Here is a 21,844-nt window from a genome sequence, read left to right on the forward strand (position 1 = left end):
GAGAGATGTTTTACTGAGTGTTGATTCGGGTCCAGGGCTATAGAGAGCTTTGCTATATTCAAATTTTTTTTTAAAAAAAACAGATTAAGAGAGTACAATTTGGTCTGAATAAACTGAGCCTTCCTAATGTACCTCTTTCCGATATTCTTTTCAATCATCGTGGTAGTTTCTCCATTAATGTCATGGTAATTTGAATTGTGTTGACGTCAGACTTCACAAAAAGTGCTCTTACTATCAGGAGTAATCCTCTTAGACCTTTCCAGAGATAACTAGTTCTTAGTGGTTGTGCTATTTCCAGTGTCTTATAATGACTTTGTTTTTTAAAAATAAATAAAAATAACTGGCTATTCTGTAATTACCTAGTTAGCCAGTTTCTAAGGTGCTTTTTTATACCAAACAGGGAGTGATTTAAACTTGTGAGCAACCAGAGCTCATAGTATTTTATGAAATAATTTTAAATTGTGCAGCCGTTTAAAAATAACTCTTAAGTCTTTAAAATGTAACTGACAGGAAGTGGACTATTCTGAGGTTAATTGCTGGGCAACTCAGGGCGATAAGGGTTACAGCCAATGGTATTTTGATTTGATAAATGGAAATCCTTGGACATAGGATGAGGGAGGAATTTCACTGTAGGGCTGTAAGGAATTATCTCTTTGCATCAAGCTAGATTATGTTTTTAAATTAACCCCTTGTATGTGTCAGCTTATGGGACCTGCTACTTCATTTCGGGTTGTGAATTAATTTTTGATTAAAATACAGAAATAGATTTAAATGTTGAGTGTGTGGAGAGATCATTCTTGGCCTTTTGTCTGTAATAGATTTTTAAAGGATATTTATCAGTAAAAATAGAAAATGTTTTATTTCTAAGACTTGTAGCCATGTAGCACAGCCGTATAAGAAGCCTGTTTTTTTCCTCCTTGTATACCTGTGCTATTTATTTAATGAGATCCCCTTGCTAGCTCTTTAATGCACTTATTAAGATTAAAAAAGGTTCTCCAAGCAAGCAAAGGACAACTAATCAGACCCTCTTTGCAAGCAGACAAGAAGCATCTGCTTTCATGAGATAGGCCAGGGCTGGATCCCATCCTAGACAGCCAATGGAAACGTCTCGAAACAATAAGGTTTTAAAACCAAATCCTTTTGAAGTAGCTGTCTCTACCCAAGAGGAAATAAAAAGTTAATGAGGCGTGGTGCAGTGGTTAGGAATCCGCCTGCCAATGCAGGGGACACAGGTTAGAGCCCTGGTCCGGGAAGATCCCACATGCCTCAGAGCAACTAAGCCCGTGTGCCACAACTACTGAGCCTGGGCTCTAGAGCCCATGAGCCACAACTACTGAGCCCACGTGCCACAACTACTGAAGCCCATGCGCCTAGAGCCCGTGCTCCACAACAAGAGAAGCCACTGCAATTAGAAGCCCGTGCACCTCAACAAAGAGTAGCCCCCACTCGCCACAACTAGAGAAAGCCCACGTGCAGCAACAAAGACCCAACACAGCCAAAAATAAATAAATTAAATAAATAAATTTATTTTTAAAAAGTTAATGAGATGACGTGGCGGGTCCTCTGATGGTATTTGTAGAGCCAGTTTAAGGAGCAACATATAATCCCCTTTAGAAAATCTGTTTTAGGTTAGTTATAAGGCTCTCTTTAGCCTCTCATGAGAGCAGAGAAGTAGCATTTACTGGGCATGTTTGAAATTTTGCTTGAACAGACATCAGCAGTCTAAGAAGTGAGAAGGGCTGTCTTCAAAGAAACCTGAGAATCATAGCTGACTTGGATATAAATGTGAGTCTGCCTTGAGGTTTAACATAAAGCCTCTTGCCTCCCTAAGAAGACAGTGGATCCTCTAGTGCAGGGGTTGGCAAGATTTTTTTCTTCAAAGAGCCAGACAGTTAATATTTTAGGCTTTGCAAACCACATGATCTCTGTCGCAGAGACTCAGCTCTGCCGTTGTAGTACAAAAGCAGTGACAGACAGTGCATAAATGATGGGCGTGGCTCTGTTCCAAAAAAACTTTATTTATGGACACTGAAATTTGAATTTCATGTGTTTACACATGTCCTGGAATATTATTCTTCTTTTGACATTTTTTCGTAGGCTGTACAAGAACGAGCAATGGACTGAATTTGATTTGCTCCAGGCAAATCCAGGAGTTTGCCCACCCCTGATCTAGTAGTGCACGCAGAGGTTATGTGTCCTCCACAACACCTAGCGCTGTCCTAGAGATCCTGTAGGTGTTTAACAAATACCTGTTCACTTAGCTGTCATCATGTCAGAGCAAAGAGTAAGCCTTTTGCTATCCAACGCACACTTGGCATTTGCAAGGGATTTATCTTGAAGTCTTGGCTAATTCCCCCCATTCCAAGTACCACTCTTGCAGATAATTTCCCCCATAAAATGCAGTCGACTCTAACAGCATAATTAAAGTGACCCTTTCGGGTCCTTCGTGATTCTATAAATACGGGGCTCAAGTCCTTTACTAAAGTGATTAAAATAAATTCTGCCACCGAAATCAATTCTCTGTCGTATTACATCATTACTGTGATGACATAAACGATGAATTTACCTCAATCTGCAAAACCGATCCATAGCAATAATGAGTGGTGGTGACTGCTTTACCATAGAGCACCTGGGTTTGTCAAGGAGCAGGATGATAAACATCCTTTCAGCAGGATGGGCAGCCCCAGCAGTGCAGCAAGTCCGTCGTGACGAGCATTATACATACAAAGGAGCAAAGGACCCTGGGCTGCTTGAAGAAGCAGGTGGTAGGCAGGTGCTGGATGTGACTAAAGCTCCCCCAGTGCCTTAAGTGGCTTCCTCCTAGACTTTATCCTCTAAGTGGATACACTCTGTGTTTATGATTTAAGCCAAATTTCACATGATTAAGCATCTCTGGACCTGGGGGTCGTTTTCAAATATCAAGAGTGTGAGTATGAAAATTCACTCATGCTAAAGATCTGCTGAGCTTTATATTGGCTAGAATCTTAGAATCTTGTCCTGTTTGGTCCATACTATAGAAGAACACAGACTTGCTGGAAATGGTCTACAAAACAACTACTAAATGATCAGAAAGATAGACAGTGGCATCTGTAGAGAAAAGTGAAAGAAATCAGGATTGTTTTGTCTTTGAAAGGGAAAATGATTCTTGCCACCAAATAGAGGGCTTTTTTAAAAAGGAGAATTTGATTAAACGTTGCAAATAGAGAAGTAAGGTGCATAAATCTACATGAGGTGGGGCCCCAGTTACGAGGGGTTCCAAGGGAGCCTTTCTTGATAAAGAAAGGCCTGATAAAGCTTGTAATGGGTACAAGGAAAAGATGGTATCTGCAAACCATAGAATGGAAATGGTTGGCCCCAGTAGTTTAGGCATGCAACTACTTGATATTAGGTGACTTAGGTTGATTTCTTGAGATTTTTTTTTTTTCGCTGCAGTATACTCCTTGATTCAAATAGCCTACTGAAACAAACAAAAACTAGGAACTGCTTTCTTGGGAATTAAAGTTATCCAGATTGACATTTATTCCAACTTAATGATGAGTCTGGTGCTGACTTAACAGTCAGTGGACTCCTCGTCTTTTCCTTCATTTTGCTATGTTGTGAGCCTGCAGAGGCTGGAAGGCAGCAAGCATTTTTGAGACTCTAGTGATAGCTCACTCTTCAGACAGAATGTCAGACTCTTCAACTGTATTTTCAACTGTCTTGTGAGACAAAGACTAATTGGTTTGACCTCATGCTGTCACATGTTGAGAGACATGAGTCTTCAGCCCTCTCCCTTGAATTCACTGATTTCATTAAACACTGTCTGCTTGTGTTTGCAAAATGTTGTAATTTCCCAGTGATTTCTTCAAACTGCGGCACATAAACAGATTTTTTCGAACAGTGCCATTTCTCAGCTTTGATCTTGTGTTTGAATCTTTTCCTTCCAATAGGTCTTCTACATTAAGTCCATTGAGCCACAGAAAATATCAACCTTAGGGAAAAGTAATGTGATCGTCACGGGAGCAAACTTTACCCAGGCATCGAATATCACAATGATCCTGAAAGGAACCAGTACTTGTGATAAGGATGTGTGAGTTGAAATATGAGTAATTTATTCTTCGTAAAGTAGTGAAAAGCTAAAACTTACATCAAAGGAATAGCACTATGATTATAATCTTTATATAGTTTATTTATTTCCATGTGCCAATTTGAGCCAATTAGTCTGCATATTTGATATAACATAATTTCAATAAGTGAAATAATTTAAGCACCACATTTAAAGTTAATTGTGGGAGAATCTGTCCCATGTTATCCCCAATCTCAGTATACAATAATTCCAGGATGTTGCCTCTTGGGGTCTTGTTTTGTTTTCATGAACAAAATCAAGTGATTTGAGTAGAAAACATCATTTTTGAAGATGATCCACTTAGAAAAATAGTTGAGCACTTTGGAATTTTATGGGAAAATAGGACCACACTTTCAATGTATTACAGTTGAAAGAAGAAATTTTCCAATCCATCGTATTCTTTTTAGCCTTCTCTTTATTGGATTGGTTTCAGGCTCGAATAATAACTCAGTGGAACATACATTAATTTAAAAAAGAAGAAGGAAAACAAAACACCCCAACACAAATATCTGGTCAATGTACCATTTGAACATCATTATTTCTATGATCTCTTTCCCCAACACATCCTTTCAATGAAATTTTGAGAGAAGAAAATCTCAGTATTTCACTAGCACTCTTGTGCAAATGCTACCCCACAAAAAGAGAGACAATAATAATAACATAATAGATAATTTGAGTTTTCTGCTTGTTAGTCTTTATAATTTGAAGTAAAAGATGTTTCAGTCTGCATGAAGTATAATACTGACTTTGTTCTCATCGTGGGAACGCGCTGAAGACAATCCACTGAAGCGTGGTGTTTTGGTTCTTAACTACTGAAACAGATTTGTACAGTGTTTGAATCTGCCACACTTATTTACTGAGTTTTCTGTTTTAATTCATTTGCTGCATTTAACTGCCATCCCCTTCCCCTCCTAGCAGTAAATTTGGGATGTCTGTCATTTTGATGGAAAAAGCTGCTCACTGGGGGCTCTGCTCTGTTCTGCTATTTACCAGAATTATCAAGCACACATTAGTGGCTGTATCTATGCGACATAGGTATTTTTGTACCATTTATCCTGGCTAAATACCCCCCTGCAAAAATCTTTCATTTTGTGTAGCAAAATCTGTGAAGTTAGACACCTGTGTGTTCACTGAAAGGCAGTCATATTCACTGGAAAATAGTCATTTTTCCTAGCATTACCCTGTTTCTGACTGTTTATTCTCTCATTCCAATTCTGAATGTGTCTTGAGATACTGCAGTTATTAAATTAAATGACTAAGAGAGACCTTTCTGCATGTAGCATTTCAGTAACCACATCTGTGTGGTGAACCCAAGTTCACGAGCAGTAAACATAATACCCAGTTAATCCTATATCTGAGTTCATACCATAATCCTAAACTCTTTTAATATGGTATTTTTTAAATGCCTAATTACTCTGAAGAGAAAACTATAAGGATAGTAGTGGAATGACCCATATTTCTGCCTCCTTCAAAAATTGATAAATAAGTTTGAATATTAATGATCAGCCATTTTACAATGAATTTCCTAGAGCTTTGCTCTGAATATAAAATCTTAGAATGTAAATTTGTGGTGGTATAAGTACAAACCGACTCAAATTTTTTTGCATTTGCCTTATTGTTAGAATCTATTATTACTACTTAAAGGCTATGTGCATTAAAGTAGATAATCATGCACGTAGCCTTTAAGTAATAATAATAGATTCTCATTTTGCATAATTATACTGAGCATTATTCAGACAGAACCCCATCTTCATGACTTGCGCTTTAGAGGCTCATTGTAGACGGAATGTACAGAGGAAGCTGCAGGTTACAGAGGGAATGTTGTGGAAGCCTTTGTTTTGACTCCTAAAAGGTGTTGAGGGCATGCTCTACAGATTTCAGGAGCACCTAGGACAGTCCCAGCTAAATTCCAGTCTAGAGCTCCTCGGGAGGCAGCTTGGTTCTGATGCTGATTGAGTCTGAGACCCCTGGGCTCTTGGCATGGACTTTAGGACTTCAGTTTTGTGCTCTCTGCTCTTTGAACAGGAGAATCCCCATCTCTGCCTGGGGTTGGGTTCTACCACGCCCCTGCCCCGGTGCTTGACTGGGACTTCTCTTTTTTCAAGCTTTTCATCATGGAATTTTCCAATCATACACAAGAGAAAAGAGTGTAACGAACCTCTCTGTACCCCTCCTCCAGCTTCAAACCTTAACGTTCTGCCAATTTTGTTTCATCTATCTCCTCTGCATTTTTGGAAGTGAAGGAAGGATGGCGGCTGGAGTTTTTAAAAGCATGTCCCAGGACTTCCCTGGTGGTGCAGTGGTTAAGAATCCACCTGCCAATGCAGGGGACACAGGTTCGAGCCCCGGTCCGGGAAGATCCCACATGCCGCGGAGCAACTAAGGCCATGTGCCACAACTATTGAGCCTGCGCTCTACAGCCCACGAGCCACAGCTACTAAGCCCGTGTGCCACAACTATTAAAGCCTGCGCGCCTAGAGCCCATGCTCCGCAACAAGAGAAGCCACCGCAATGAGAAGCCCGCGCACCGCAATGAAGAGTAGCCCCCGCTCGCCGCAGCTAGAGAGAGCCCATGCGCAGCGATGAAGACCCAATGCAGCCAAAAATAAATAAATAAATATTTTAATTTTAAAAAATAAAAAAATAAAGTAAAAGCATATCCCAGGATATCTCACCATATCCTTTCATTCATAAGTACAGTACTTCAGTATATATGTCTAACATATAGCCTTAGCCTTAGCATACTCAACAAAATTAATGACAATTCCTTAGTATACTTTAATACCTAGTCCACGTTCCACTTCCTATTAGGGCTTCTTAAAGGCAATGGTTACATTGCCTTCTTTCCCCACTTCTAAGGGAAATGCAAATAAAAACATAAAAATGCACAAAAGAAAGAGGAACCCAGCCCCCAGGTAATACCCATACTGGGTAAGTGGACCCCGATGAATCGGCAGTTGCCTGTGGCTGTTCCGATAGTTTGGGAGCTGTTGTAGTTCAAGTGAATTTCATATCCCGTCCCCTTGGGTAATCAATTGTGCTGAGGTCTGTGTCATTGAAGAGTTCTTTTCTACCCCTTTCTAGGATACAGGTTAGCCATGTGCTAAATGACACCCATATGAAATTCTCTCTTCCATCGAGCCGAAAAGAAATGAAGGATGTGTGTATCCAGTTCGACGGCGGGAGCTGCTCTCCCGTGGGACACTTGTCTTACATCGCTCTGCCGCTCTGCTCCCTCATATATCCTGCTACCACCTGGATCAGGTACTTTCTAGAGCATCTTTTTCTCTTGTTGTGGTTAACAAGGTCATATGCATAAAGATCATGGATTTCACGCAAAATATAGAAATAATTGTCATATCTAAATTCTCCTCACAGAATTTCCTCTGTAGGATTTATTCTTAGAAAACAAAGCTATACCTGATAAGCAGCTTGCTTTCCGTTGTCACAGTAAGCACTGTGAGTACATCTTGTTTTACTCTTAGCTGTGGCTGCCAGGAAACTCACAGCTAAAATGTTTGCTCAGACTCTGGTTTCTGTTCAGATCGTATTAAACCTTATGCATTTAAAAAATTTTGTTCAATTGTAGTAACTAAACCTAGGTTTCTGTTACAAATACATAACCCTCTTCATTACATTTCACTCCTGCCCATGACACAAAGCTTCTTCTTTCTTACATCTTTCAATTTATAACTTTTAGAGTAAGCTGTTTTGAATAATTTGAGGAAATATTGGGAGCTATCTAAATGAAAAGCAGTATCTACATTTCAAAGATATTCCCTAAGTGAGAGATGGAAATTCCAAAGAAACTCTTTTCAGGTGACTCTTACATTAAGGAAAACAAAAACAAAAAAACTCCCCCCAAGTTGAATTTAAATTCACATTCAGATTTTAGAATATAACCCTAAAGATAGTTTCTCCACCTAACACAGCATGAAGCTAACTTTCAAAGTACTGTCTAGGTGAAACTACAGATGCAGTTTTGTTTTAAAAAAAAAAAAGAAAAAGAAGAAAATCACTTCTAATATTCCTATTTAAGATGAAGTGAGAGGTGGATGTATTAGGCTGCTAGGGCTGCCATAACAAAGAGCCACAGACGGGATGGCTAAATAACAGAAATGTATTTCATCACATTTCTGGAAGCTAGAAGTCCAAGATCAAGGCGCCTTCAGGGTTGATTTATTCTGAGGCCTCTCTCCTAGGCTTGTAGAGGGCCATCCTCTGTCTGTGCCTTCACAGTGGTCTTCCCTGTGTCCTAATCTTTTTTTACAAGGACACCTGTCATATTGGATTCGGGCACACCCTAATGACCTCATTTAACCTTAATTACCTCTTTCAGGGTCCTATCTCCAAATACAGTCACATGCTGAGGTACTGGGGGTTGGAACTTCAATTCTGCCTGTAATAGTGGCATGAGGAAAGCTGAAATTTCCAAACTAAGGCCCTAGCATGGCACTCTCTGCCGTGGGTCTCAATCCTTCCTATAAATAAAAGCAAACATGGATGCAGCACTCCCCACATGCCTGGTGTGTTGGATCTGTTGTCTCACAAATCCTCCCAAGCCTGAGGGGTCCGCTGTGAGTAGCGCTTTTTGCCAATGAGGAGACTGAGGTGGGGAGCATTTAGACAACTTTCAGGCTCGGGGCAGTCTGGCTCTGGGTGCTGTGCTCTGAGCCACCAGTGTTCTCCTTTGTTGTAAAATAAGAGGATTCTTTTTTTTTTTTTTTTGCGGTACGCGGGCCTCTCACTGCTGTGGCCTCTCCTGTTGCGGAGCACAGGCTCCGGACGCACAGGCTCAGCGGCCATGGCTCATGGGCCCAGCCGCTCCGCCGCATGTGGGATCTTCCCGGACCGGGGCACGAACCCGTGTCCCCTGCATCGGCAGGGGGACTCTCAACCACTGCGCCATCGGGGAAGCCCAATATGAGGATTCTTAATGTCCAGTCACCTGTGACATTCTGAGCCCTTGTCTCTTGGCAAAACATGGCTCTGCAGTCTGACCGTTGGTGGAGCACACTTGGCCTGGTTTTCTAGTAATGGTGACAGGCTGGCATGAGGCCAGCTCAGCTCTTCCCCCTTGTGGCTGGAAGGTTCAGGGCTTAATGTCGTTCCTCTGCCCTACACAAATTGGCCTGCTCGTACCCACCTCCTGGTCTTGTCATCATGGGCTCGGCTGGCCGATGGAGCTGACCTATCCAGGCTCCTGTCCCCTGGAATGAGTGTCTAGTGACCTATGTGAACGGGAAAGGGTGGCCAGAGCTGTGGCCAGCTGTTTATTTCACATCTAATGACCACTTTGCTTAAATGCAATTATGTGCTAAGAATATGTGAAATTATTTGGCTTAGTTTCAGAGAGATAGGACATAGCTGTTATTTATGTGGTTTACCAAATAGGAATTCAGACTTTTAATGGCATTTATAAGTTTACCTTGTCCAAAGTATTCCCTGTCTCCCTACATAAAATATAATTGGAGGTTGGGAGTTTGATTTTGAAAACTGTTAGATTGAAGAGTCTTCATATAGATTAAACAGTAATCAAACAAAATTCTATTTAGTGAAATCTTTTCAAGGTACAGCTGATGATCTAATTGTATGTGGAAACATGACACAGCAAAGCTTAAAATTCTATACAAGAATTTGGGCATTTTCTTAAAATTAAAACAGGATCCAACTTGAATTTTTATATTTATGTATCTTAAAAACTATCAGTATCATGAAAAGACTTGTTAAGCTGTCGTGCGTTTGAAATTATACTTTATTAATTTGCTCTCAAACATAACTGAGTTTAATATTGAGTATGAATAAATTGATGGTTTTATTCATAAATGCAAAATGCCTGTGTGTTTATCTATGAAACGCCTCTCGTTGCTTTTTTCCTTGCAGTGGTGGTCAGAATATAACCATCATGGGTCGAAATTTTGATGTAATTGACAACTTAATCATTTCACACGAGCTAAAAGGAAACATAAATGTAAGTCTTCAGCTGCTTTGTAATAATAGTTATTTTCAAGGATGACTTTGTTTTCATCACACTCAGATATGTTGGGGGATATTTTTTGTTTCTGTGCCTTTGTGCTATCATAAGCTTTTACCTGTTGCATGATCTATAATAAATACCATCTGTACTATAATGGAAATAATAAGACCTCAGACTTGGAGTTGAGAGTTTCGAGGTGTGGCACAGAGGGAAGAGAGGTGATACGACAAGACCTGCCGTCTCCTCCCTATGTAATAAGTCACCTTGATGAGACAGGGTTTGTGAATACGTGTGAGAATGCCTTGTGAGTGCCTGAGAGGTGATGTAAGGAAGAGCATTCCTGTGAAGAGTAGGTGGTAGTGGTCCCACCACACAGAGCACGCTGTGGTTCAGAGGTAAGGTGACCTGTGAAAGTCCCAGAGATCCTGTCATATGCTTCTCCTTCTCTTGCCCTTGTCTCTTTGACCTGGTTTGGTGCCTTCCTTCTGACCTCACCTCCTCTTGCCTTTCCTGTCCCCGCACAGGGGTCTGGCCCTCGGCCCCACTTAGTTCTTAGCCCCACACGAGTCACACCCGGGCCTCGTCATGGGAAATGATGAACTTCAGAGACAAGTCGGGGCCTCTGAGTGCACTTCTAGGCTCTTCTCAAAGGCTCTCCCCATTCTCTCTTCCCCTTTCTGTTCCTCCTTCATGAGAGATGTGAAGATAACAGCCTCTCTGAGGCCCAGCCAGACCACTGCCTGCCAAAGCTGGCAGGCGTGTTAGTGGCCACAGACCCGGCCTCCGCTTGGAACCAGTGTGGCTTCAGGTCTAGATCCAGGAGGCCTTCCTAAGTCCTCCTAGAGCCTTGTCATACACATGTCCAAGTCCTGAAACCCTTCAGAGCCAGTTCCAAGCCTCATGTTGTATCTGATGCCAGGCCCCATCTCCATGATGTCAACACATCCTGTTGAGTGGTTCGTATAGATTGACCCTCTTACCAGAGGCATTGCCTGCATTGTGAGTGAACTTGCTCTCCGTCCCCAGTGCTGTCCCTATATCAAGTAGAATTCACTGAGCACCTACTGTGGGCCAGACATTTTCCTGGCTGCAGGGACAAAAGGTAAATAAGAGAGTCACACTGCCTTCACCGAGGGAGATGGGTAATCTACACTGGGATGGAAAGCTGAGCGCACAGGCCGTGTTGAAGTTAGTGCTAGGTCCTCTGATTCCCTTCCAGCTCAGATACCCCACTGTGTGTTTCCACACGAAAGAGAAATTAAACTAGAGCAGATTTCAGCATGTCTGTGGAGTGGAGCGGGATGGGTAGGACTTGAGCAGGTACAAGCAGGGGGGCAGAGGAGACAGTTACTCCCAGGCCCCTGATGGGAATATCGGCGAGTCCTGCTCTACTGGAGCCGAGAGGATGGGTCGGGAATGAGCCAGAGGGACGGCTGCAAAGCCACGCTGGGCCGTAAGAGAGGATCAGACTGAAAAGTTTGCCCTTAACTCTGTAGGCAGTGGGGAGGGATTGAAGATCTTTGAGCAGGGAGTGACGTGAGGATAGGTACCCTCGATGATGATGATTTTGGCGATGGTGCATAGGATCATATGGAGAGGCAGTAACTGAAAAAATAGCCCGGGAGACGCATAAGGATGCTCTTGCAGGTATCTAGGGATGGTGGGGAGATGACGGGTCACCTTTGTAGCATGGTCGTTAGAAGGAGAATATGAACGACATCCTGGGAGTGGGGTCACAAAGGGAGAAGAAAAGAGCGCCTGAGATGGGATCTTGCGGGACAGCTTAATTTTAAGGAGTGAAAGAAAACAAGATGGCCAGTGAAGGTGGCCAAGAAGTTGCCCAGAAACTAGAGAAAAAGAGCATTTCGGATGACACTGGTATGGAAATTTAGAGAGTTGAGAATAATGAGGTTAAGGTGACCCTATCACCAGGAATCTTTCTAGAAGGCGTCTTCAACAAAAAGCCACCCTGCTGGGGTTACGGCTGTTGAGAAGGCTGAGGCAGTGGGTTTTGTGGTTTTCTTCATGTCGCCAGAGATGTGAATGAGAGATTCAGGGCAGTCGTTTGGAAAGGCGTTGAAGGTGAAGGGAGGTTTTGCTTGTCCACATCTCAGTGCTTTGCATCAGATTTTCCCACCTGTTGCTTCTTCCTACCCTCTTTTTAAAATTCCAACATTAGTTAGACAGCAAATAACAAAGAGGAAAAATCCCCACTGGGCAGATTTCCTTTTCGGAGCCTTGGCTGCTGTTCTTTAGAACGTTTGTCAGCCTTCCCTCTCCCAGCAGCTTTCTCTGCCCAACTCTCTGCACACCTGAAAATGACAGTATTTATGCCCGCTTGTTTGTTTTAAATGAGCCTGTAAAGTGGGCCACCCTTTCTGTGTGGTTTCCCATCTTCATGCTCTTTCTTTCATGGGAGCTGTGTTGTCCCTTTCACTTTTGTTTTCCTCTACTTTTTGTTAGGCCTGCAAAGCCTTTTCCTCTTGTGGTTAGTGATTTCTGCTAAAACACAGGGGTTCGCCAACACGGAGTGATTGAGCCAGCAGACGCAAGCCTGCAGCCAGCCTTGCCGAAGAACTGGCTTCTCCCTTCCTGTAGTTTCCCAGGACTCAGCCTTGATGTCTTGAAGGGCACACAGGCCCATTGGTGCAGTCTTCCCCTTTCTCTAGCTGACTTCTTTTCCGAGTACCCTTTTTTCCTATTGTATCACCTTCTTCTTTCATTATTACTAATAATATTAATAATCATATTAGCATTTGTTGAGTGCTTTTCTGCATGGATATTCTCATTTAATTTAGTGAGACCTCATCTCATTTAATTCAGAGTTAATTCAACCCCATGAGGTGGGTATACTGTTACCCCATTTTACAGAGGAGAAAACAGAGGCACAGAGAGGTTCAGTTGCCCAGGTCACTTAGCTCTTCAATCCCAGAGCTGAAATTCATTAATGAAGCTGTCAAAATGCTCTTTCCTTCTCCCTCAGGTCTCTGAACATTGTATGGCGACTTACTGCAGATTTTTAGCCCCCAGTTTAAAGAGTTCAAAAGGGCGTACGAATGTCACTGTGAAGCTCAGGGTCCAGGAGACCTACTTGGATTGTGGAAGCCTGCAGTACCTTGACGACCCCAGATTTACAGGGTATCGGGCTGAGCCTGAGGTGGACACAGAATTGGAAGTCAAAATTCAAGTATGTCTCTCTCATTTCGGGTGGGAGGATGTGCTCCCCTGGACAGGAAAGGTGTATTGTGTTTGTGCGTTTCCACACACGCCTTGACTTCCTCATCTTCGCCTTGTTCTTCACAGAAAGAAAATGATAACTTCAACATTTCCAAGAAAGACATTGAAATTACTCTCTTTCATGGAGAAAATGAGCAATTAAATTGCAGTTTTGAAAATATTACTAGAAATCAAGATCTCACCACCATCTTTTGCAAAATTAAAGGCATCACTGCTGCAAACAGCATCGCCACCTCTTCCAAGAAAGTTCGCGTAGGTTGCCTGACAGTCCTACCCGTTAGTTTTACCTTATTTGGTGTGGGGTGGGGGACGGGGGGATTCCTTGGCTAATCCAGAAGCCAGAATAGAATCTTTTATGGATCTTCAGATCTTCACTTTCAGTGAAGATGAACAAAGCTGGTACTGTAGGCCCAACCGTTATTCCTCCAGAATAGCTTGTAGAACCCATCCCTGTGCCCTTGGAATGTCAGAGCACTGAGCACACCATCGTTTATGATACTAACGAGCCTTGATAGCTTTTGTTCTAGCCGTACATTTAGGCTGCAGCATCTGCAGCAGAATCCCTAGACCCACTGACGGGTGAGCGGTCATTCTTCGCCCAAACGCAGAGGTGGCATGTCTTGGCAGACGTCTACCCAGAGTGGGGCCTTCCCTGGCACACTGAAAGTGGCAGTGGAGTCTAATGGGGACCAGATAATCTATGGGTCATGGGCCGCTTCCTCCACCATGAAGTCAGACTCACTGCATTTAATCTTTTCCCAGACACGTTTGAGGGTCCGTCCCGTCAGTGGTATAAAGACACACAATAAAGACATGAGACCGCGGTGAAGGGAAACATATTAGAAACCTCCGTTTATAACGTTCATGCCATATGAGACTCTGCACAGTCTGTATCCCCCCCCAAAACGCTTTATGATCTAGAGTCATAAGTGATTGGGTAAAGGATAAGAAAAAAGGACATCAACTGGAAGGCAAAACAAAAAATGTGTTTGTGTCCCAGCTGCACCAGTTAATAGCTGTGTGGCCTTAGATAAGTTGGCTTTAGCTGAACCTCCCTTGGTCCGTCTGTTGTACGGTAAAGAGGGTCATAATCATTATAAAATGAATAACAGCCACTAAACTCACAAGGGATCCCACGTGTCTGGTTGGTTGAGAAGAGCAAGTGGTAGCATTCTTCCTTATCCAGGACTAGTTCCTGAGTGCCTGCACTGGGACATAGGGACATAGCAGAGAAGAAAACAGACCCGCCTACCCGCCCGCCCTCCAAAATGTCTGCCTTTCTGGATCTTACTAAAAAGGCAGGTAGTATAGAAAATAAATTGAAGATGTGTTAGATGGTGGTAACTGTTACGAAGAAACATGAAGCAGGAGGTGAGGGGCAGTGCTGCAGGGTTTGCGATGGCGGCCAGAAAAGGGCTCCCTGTAAAGACAACATTTGAATCAGGACCTCAGGGAGACGAGGGGCATGAGCCGTGGGCCATCTGGGGGTAGAGTGTTCTAGGCAAAGGGAGCCACAGGTTGCAAAGTTCCTGAGTCAGGAACCTCCCTGGTGCTGTTAAAGGGCAACAAGGAGACCAGTGTGGCGGAGTGGAAGGAACAAGGCGGGGAGTATTCCAAGGAGGTGAGAGCATTAACAGGGGGAACATGGAGAGCCAATTGGGGGTCATTGTGAGGAGTTGGCTCCGAGCTCCAGGAGTCGCTGGAGAGCTCTGAGCGGGAGTGCCAGGAGCTTGCTCACAAACAAATGCCAGCACGTTTCATCTTCACGACAACCCCCTGAAGAGGCGTAACAGCATCCCATTTTAGAGATGGGGAAAGTGAGAACTGCATGGATAGGTGACTCATGCAAGCTCCTACAGCTGGGGAGGACAGCAGGGGGAGCTCCCTGGTGGTCCAGTGGTTAGGACTCGTGTTCTCACTGCCGAGGGCCCAGGTTCATTCTCTGGACTGGGACTTAGAACCTGGGCTGTCTGGGCCTGGAGTCTGCACTCTAGCCACTTTGCACAGATACTTCCACAGGGGCAGCCGTGGCTCCCAGGATGGTAATGTTCCTCAATACTTATCCGCCATCCACCATCCAGTTAGGGTTAGGGTTAGAGTTAGGGTTAGGGTCAGGGTCAATGCAAAAATAAGGCTTGATATAGAGTTTTTCCCTTTACAAGTTTTACAGACTTTTATAATCAAAACCTAAAATTGGAAAAGCCCCTCAGGGATCATCCCGGCAGCATTGCCAAACTGGTTTTTGCCACAGAATGCTTCCTTCAAAATAGGCCCATCGGGGCTTCCCTGGTGGCGCAGTGGTTGAGAGTCCACCTGCTGATGCAGGAGACGCGGGTTCGTGCCCCGGTCTGGGAAGATCCCACATGCCGCGGAGAGGCTGGGCCCGTGCGCCATGGCCGCTGAGCCTGCGCGTCCGGAGCCTGTGCTCCGCAACGGGAGAGGCCACAACAGTGAGAGGCCCGCGTACCGCAACAAAACAAAACAAACAAACAAAATAGGCCCATCGAGGAAACACAAGATGTAGAAGAGATTAAAAAGTTGGATTACTTCCTTAGTCCAGGGGTAAGAGGGTGTCTTACCCACAGGTTACTATCTCTTTATCACCCCCATTCCTGCAGTTTAAAACCCCCAAGGCAAAGAGGACCAAAGTGTAAAATCTGTAGGTCTAGCCCTGCAACTGATTGGAGCTGAATCCGGAAACCAAGGCACAGGGAATGTTCTTGATTGGCTGAAATTCACATAGCTAATCTGCCCAGAGACGGGACTTGAACTCGGATATCCTACCTAGCTTGCCACCTCTTTTTGTATCTTGGAGGAAACCATTTGGGGGGAAAATTGTGTACCTAGATGTGGTCCCCACCTCGACCAGGTCTAATGACACTCTTTGTCCCCTTAGGTCAAACTGGGAAACCTGGAACTCTACGTCGAGCGGGAATCGGTTATTTCAACTTGGTATTTTCTGATTGGGCTTCCTGTCTTGCTAGTGATTGTCATTTTTGGTAAGTGCCCTGTTTAATTTTGTTAGAGAAATTATTCCCTGGGGCCCCAGCAGGCAGGAAGGCTTTCAGCTTTCAGGGGCTGTTTGCTTCAGTTAAGTATCAGTGGATGAAAGCCCAGATCAAAACTTTGGGAAAGGACTAATAGGTGCACGTCGAGGGCTTTCTAAACATTTTTTAGGATGCTTCATTAATAAAAGGCTGGATTACAAAGATGGTTGGTATCTTGGTGTTTGAGAAATATAATCATATAATCCACTTTGCTTCCCTGAACCTGTGAATTGTGATGACAAATGTCCCGTTTACATTATTTCCTCAGAGTTCCTCTGGGAGTTTGGGCTCCAAGGACTTGGTCATCTCATCCTGCCTTCTCATCCCAGCAAACCCCGCCCCTCACCCCTACCCCAGCCCTGTCTTTCCTGGCAGAACTGTGTTTTGGAAATGTGATCTGTACCATCTATTAAAATGTTCCAAGGCTCATCCAAGCACAGTGATCCCATGGTGCTTGCTCACTGGATGAAATCTGGCCAACCGATGTGTTTTGTTTGGCCCACACAGCATTTTTAGAATTTGAAGTAATTGACAACATTTTAAAATTAGGTGATTCTTTAAAATCTCTTGAAAATGTGAAAGATCTGGATCATTGGATCCTAATTTTTCCATAACATCAGTTTGCTGGAGCTGAGGAACAGCTACCCCTAGAGAGAGGGCAGGTGTTCACTGAGCTTTTGCCGTAGTCTCCACCACTCCCTACTGTCTCCACCCAGGCCACCTACCTCATCTGAGGACCTGGTCCCTGTAACCATTCAGTGTTTGACCTCTGTTTCTGAGCTGCTTTTCATTTTAAGTCTGTTTCCTCTTGTCCTCCTTAAAAGAGAGAACTCTTCTCCACAGCTATGGAGCCCATCATATTCCTTGACTTAATGCAGGCATCGCCTCTCTAATGGTTTTTGGTTAATAGTTGCTAACGTCTCCTTCCATATACTCACTCTCTCACTCACTCATTCATCCATCCCTGCATGCATTTACCTGATGTTTATTGAGCACCTGTTATGTTGCTGATAACTGTGCAAGGCTTTGGACTTAGGGAAGAGGAGTTCAGTCCTGGTCCTTTCTCTTGGCTAGTTCCCAGTCCTGTGAAGGAAGGATTTATGTGTATTGTTAACTAGCCTCATTTTGCAGAGACCCTGTTTTGTACTGTCGATGATCATTTCAGGTATTTTTAAAGCTCTCTCCAAGTTATCCACCACTATTAATGCATCTAGAATCCAGAATTGGGCCTGATATTTTAATAAAGTCCTGGCCGGTGCTGGCTTCAAATAAGATTACTTGTAATTTCTAAACGCTGAGCTCAATTTTGAGAATCCGCTGCTGTCAGGCAGCTCTAGGTAGAACAGTCTCATCATGGAGTCACATCTACGTTGTGACTTCCCAGAAACCTCTGATCTCTTCCTGGGCTCTCTGCGACTCTTCATTCCTCTCCCTTCACTTTGTTGGTAGAGATTGTTTATGCTCTTTCAGGTGAAGTGGGCTCCATCTGACACGTCACTTTTGGTTTCATTGGTATCTGCAAAGCTGTTTAAAATTCTCCTCTCCTTCTTACCATGATTCCATGGAGGCACGTGTCCTTAGCAGCTTGAGTAAGTGTACTCTTCAGAGCATCAATCACATCATTAGTGAAAACACTATACACACCTGGTCTAAGGCTGCCACCTACAAAACACCCCCTGTAGCTTCCTCTGGAGATTTCAACCAGGAAAAACTCACTGCTTTGTGGACGTGACCTGCTAGCTCCACTTTGAGGCAGTGAGCTGGTGCTGCCTAAAGGGTGGTCTGAGGGCCAACAGTCCCAAGTGATGCTCCTCGAAAGAGGGCTCCATAGTCAAGGAAAATTTGAGAATCACTGCCTGCTCCACCCTCTCTTGAAGATGCATGATGCACGTTATGATGAAGACTGTTGACTTTATGAAGTGGTCCAGCACACAGCTGTATTGAATTTTGTTTCCTCCAGCATCATTCACATCTAGCAGGATCCTTTTATCATGAAATTTTATGAAAAGAGGAAAAACTTTAGAGAATAATAATGAGAGTTGACAATTGCTACATATTCTTTTTTAAAAATAAGATCTAAATGTTTTCTGTGAGTTACTTCCTAGAACCCTGTCAGTGTCCCAAGGAGGTAGGCGCTTTAATAGATAAGGCAGCCAGGCACAGAGATGCTAAGGAACTTACCTGAGGTCGCACAGCTAGTTAATGGCAGAGCGGGGACATGAACCCGAGTGCCGAACTTGTTCGGTTTACTGCCTCTACAGCATAGTTAGAAGCAAAATGAAGTGGAGAAAGAAGCAATATCCAGCTACAAGGGTTCACTGGGGACCACTCATCCTGTCCCCCCATTTGATCTATGCAAGTTTGGCTCATGTAACTCACTGTGGATCTGTGGGCTTTTTTCTGCATTTAAGGCTCAACTTTATTTCTCTAGGGATGTTTAGAAACATTAAAAAAGAACAGAACAATATTAAGTGGCCTGTGGCTGTAGGGAAACTGGGCTTGTTTCATTCCTTTTCAGCCAGCTGGGATCTTTGGTTACAAGTGAAGGTTATTGGATTTAGTTTTTTACTTTGAAGATGAGTAGGGTTTTTTGGGGGGGGGTTTCTGTTGCATTTGAGCATCTTCGTCTGTAGAGTGACCCCTCACTGGGAATCTTTCTTCTTAGAAATTCCACCTCTTCCAGGCTAGTCTTTCTTGCTCTCCCTCCACCGCCTCCTCTGTAAAGGACTGTAAAGGTTGGTTCTGTTTTCCTTTTTGTTAGTCTCATGCTGGATCTCTGTCTCCACAGCGGCTGTGGGAGTGACCAGGCACAAATCGAAGGAACTGAGTCGCAAACAGAGCCAACAGCTGGAGCTCCTGGAGAGTGAGCTCCGGAAAGAGATACGTGATGGTAGGCTCCAAAATTTTATTTGTAGAAAAACAAGCCCTTTTTTTTTTTTTTTTTTTAACCCTTAAATGGAACCAGCCACAGTAATGAGAGCTGTTTGTACAATAGAAGACAACTGAACAGCAGGGTCTAGGCCTGGCTTTGTGTTTTATTTCACCTCTTCTTTGCAGCCAACCGAGTAATTATCTAGTTTCTTCTTTAATGAAAACCAAGGTCATACTCCGTGTTAGACAAAACAGCAGAAGATCTTATCCATTGTGTTTTGAGTTAAAATATGGCTCTTGGGATTCTGTTTTGCAGGCTTTGCTGAGCTGCAGATGGATAAATTGGATGTGGTTGATAGTTTTGGAACTGTTCCCTTCCTTGACTACAAACATTTTGCTCTGAGAACTTTCTTCCCTGAGGTAAAAGAGCATTGATCACATTGCTAAGGTGGAGTCTTGAATAATAATGAAGGTGCTTGTTGCTACTGTCAAAACCGGTGTTTCCTTCCAAGGCAGCGGTAGATAATGTGCTTGGTACAGAATAATGGCTTAAATCTCAGCAGAGCAGGGAGGAGGATAACTATTAATTGGATTGATTAGGGTATAAAGCAGTGATGGGTCACTGGCAATTACCCTTTGTCCCGTAACAAAAACCTAGGAGGGACACAAGTTCAAAGTGATGATTTTTGCTTTATTTTACTACCAGTTTAGAACTGAATTTGTAGCTGGGAAGTGAGCTAGTTTATTTTAAAAATCAATAAATGGTGGGCTGGCCAGTTTGTTGTGTTTATCTGCATGACTTACATTGCAGCTACTAGATTATTCGCTATTACTTCTCAATTGGAAATGAAAAGTACTGTTGGCCAAGAGGGAGAAAAGTAGACATGTGTAGAAGCTGAGTTAGTAACAGCCATTTTTAGCAATGTAGAGTTGTTATGGTTCTCTCCAGCAGTTATTCTCCAGCTGATCAGTTTGTGTCATCCTCATTTAGTAGAAATAGCTGCATGAAATGATGAATTAATTTGTTCTAGGATCCGAGGAGTAGTCTACTTAACCCTTTGGGTTTTCAGTCTCACGTTCTAACACCTCCATTTTCTCACCCACTCACATAGCCTTCCTCATTTACCTTCCCAAGTCTTTGGCGAGGTACACGCATCACCTCCAAGCCCCGATACCCCAGTTCCTCCATATTGCCCTTTTTTTGTCCAGAACTGGTGACCGCAGCCAGGCCCAACCTCTGGAACACATCAACACCAATTACATATTACATTTAAATCTAGACTTCTAAGCAAAGCCAGAAATCTCTCCAGGCCAAAAGAGAGCTTGTATCACCTTACCATCAGCTTCTCAGCTACATTTGGCCAGAAGCCTAGAGTTCAGAAACCCAGACACATGCAGTAAGCAATTTCCAGTTTCTCTATAATTCTAGAAGCAGACACCGTGATATGTGATGCTGTGTCTGGAGGGTGGGATACCTCCATAAAACACCCACCATATTTTCTTTTTTTTGTCCAAGCCTTAGTGTTGTAAATCAAGAAGGCTAGAAATAAGACTTTAGCGTTTTGTACTTGTGTTTTTTTTTAAGTTATCCTCCAATAATAGCAGGCACCAAGACTTGCCATTTGCCACCTCCTTCATTTCTATGGCAGAATACTGCCTAGGGAGGGGAGTTTAATTCCCTGAATCATGATGACTGTGCAGGGCCTCAGCAAAGGTTGCACCAAGAGTCCTATTTCCCAGCTATCTGAGATCCCCATTAAGAATTTAATAGCAATAAAAGAAGAGATTTCTACCATCTACAGGAGTACTCTGTGGGCTTTTATAGTTAATGATTGCCCTTGAGTGCTGAAGAGAGTCATCTGTGGCCTGAAAGAAAAAGTTTTCCTATCTTCTAAATTCAGTAATCAAGAGCAAGATAGAGTGATGAATGCAAAGGAATGCTGTTGCGAGTGTTTAAAAAAAAAAAAAAATTCCTAGGAACAATGCTGTGTTATTTCAGAAGAGAGAGTTGCAAGAAGGCAAACTGATTTAACTCAGGGTTATGTAGAATCTTGAAAGACAACTGGGAAAGCTATAGAAACTGATGTCAGAAGAAGACACAGGAGAAACAAGCATACATTTTTCAGAACCCTATTGAGAAGACCTAAGTTAAAACTGAATTTGTCACAATTAAAAGATCTAGAGAACAAGGGAAGATACTCCATTAGAACAACACCAGTTGAAATGCATTCTAGGCTGAAGGTAAGTCCTGCTGTTGAGAGGCCCTTTACTGATAGATCAGGAGCCACATCCTCTAGGCCTGGAGGTTGGGTGGCGGAGGGAGAACTTGGGTGATCAACACCTACTCGGTAACAATAGGCAAAGCCCAGAGGAAATGGTAGCTTCTCAGAGACCAAGGCATTACCGGTAGTTCTTTGCCCTGCTAGTTGGGTTTTGGCTTTTAAAGACTTGCTTTTCATTATATTGGCAACTTTGTTGTGCTGAAACTAGAAGAAATAAGGGTAAGCAGTGCACCTAACCACCTAGAGGAGAAGAATTTAAATGAAAGGAGGAAGGAACATTGGAACCCAGGGAGCCGGAGCAGTATTTCCCTATTTAAGGTCAAGA

At 43.3% G+C, this 21,844-nt stretch overlaps 1 protein-coding gene across 1 annotated transcript in view; it reads left to right on the forward strand.

The window, feature by feature from the left end:
• Nucleotides 1–21,844, forward strand: part of PLXNC1 (plexin C1) — a gene marked incomplete at both ends in the record, with an annotated part of 144,770 nt that overhangs the window by 77,997 nt on the left and 44,929 nt on the right. The window contains 8 exons of the mRNA XM_079715967.1: nucleotides 3,930–4,069; nucleotides 7,190–7,369; nucleotides 9,989–10,076; nucleotides 13,066–13,269; nucleotides 13,386–13,571; nucleotides 16,216–16,318; nucleotides 19,155–19,256; nucleotides 19,554–19,657. Of these exons, the coding sequence (XP_079572093.1) occupies nucleotides 3,930–4,069; nucleotides 7,190–7,369; nucleotides 9,989–10,076; nucleotides 13,066–13,269; nucleotides 13,386–13,571; nucleotides 16,216–16,318; nucleotides 19,155–19,256; nucleotides 19,554–19,657 (1,107 nt within the window). The remainder of the gene's footprint in view (nucleotides 1–3,929; nucleotides 4,070–7,189; nucleotides 7,370–9,988; nucleotides 10,077–13,065; nucleotides 13,270–13,385; nucleotides 13,572–16,215; nucleotides 16,319–19,154; nucleotides 19,257–19,553; nucleotides 19,658–21,844) is intronic.

The sequence above is a fragment of the Hyperoodon ampullatus genome (genome assembly GCF_949752795.1).
Source record: "Hyperoodon ampullatus genome assembly, chromosome: 11".
NCBI lineage: Eukaryota > Metazoa > Chordata > Mammalia > Artiodactyla > Ziphiidae > Hyperoodon > Hyperoodon ampullatus.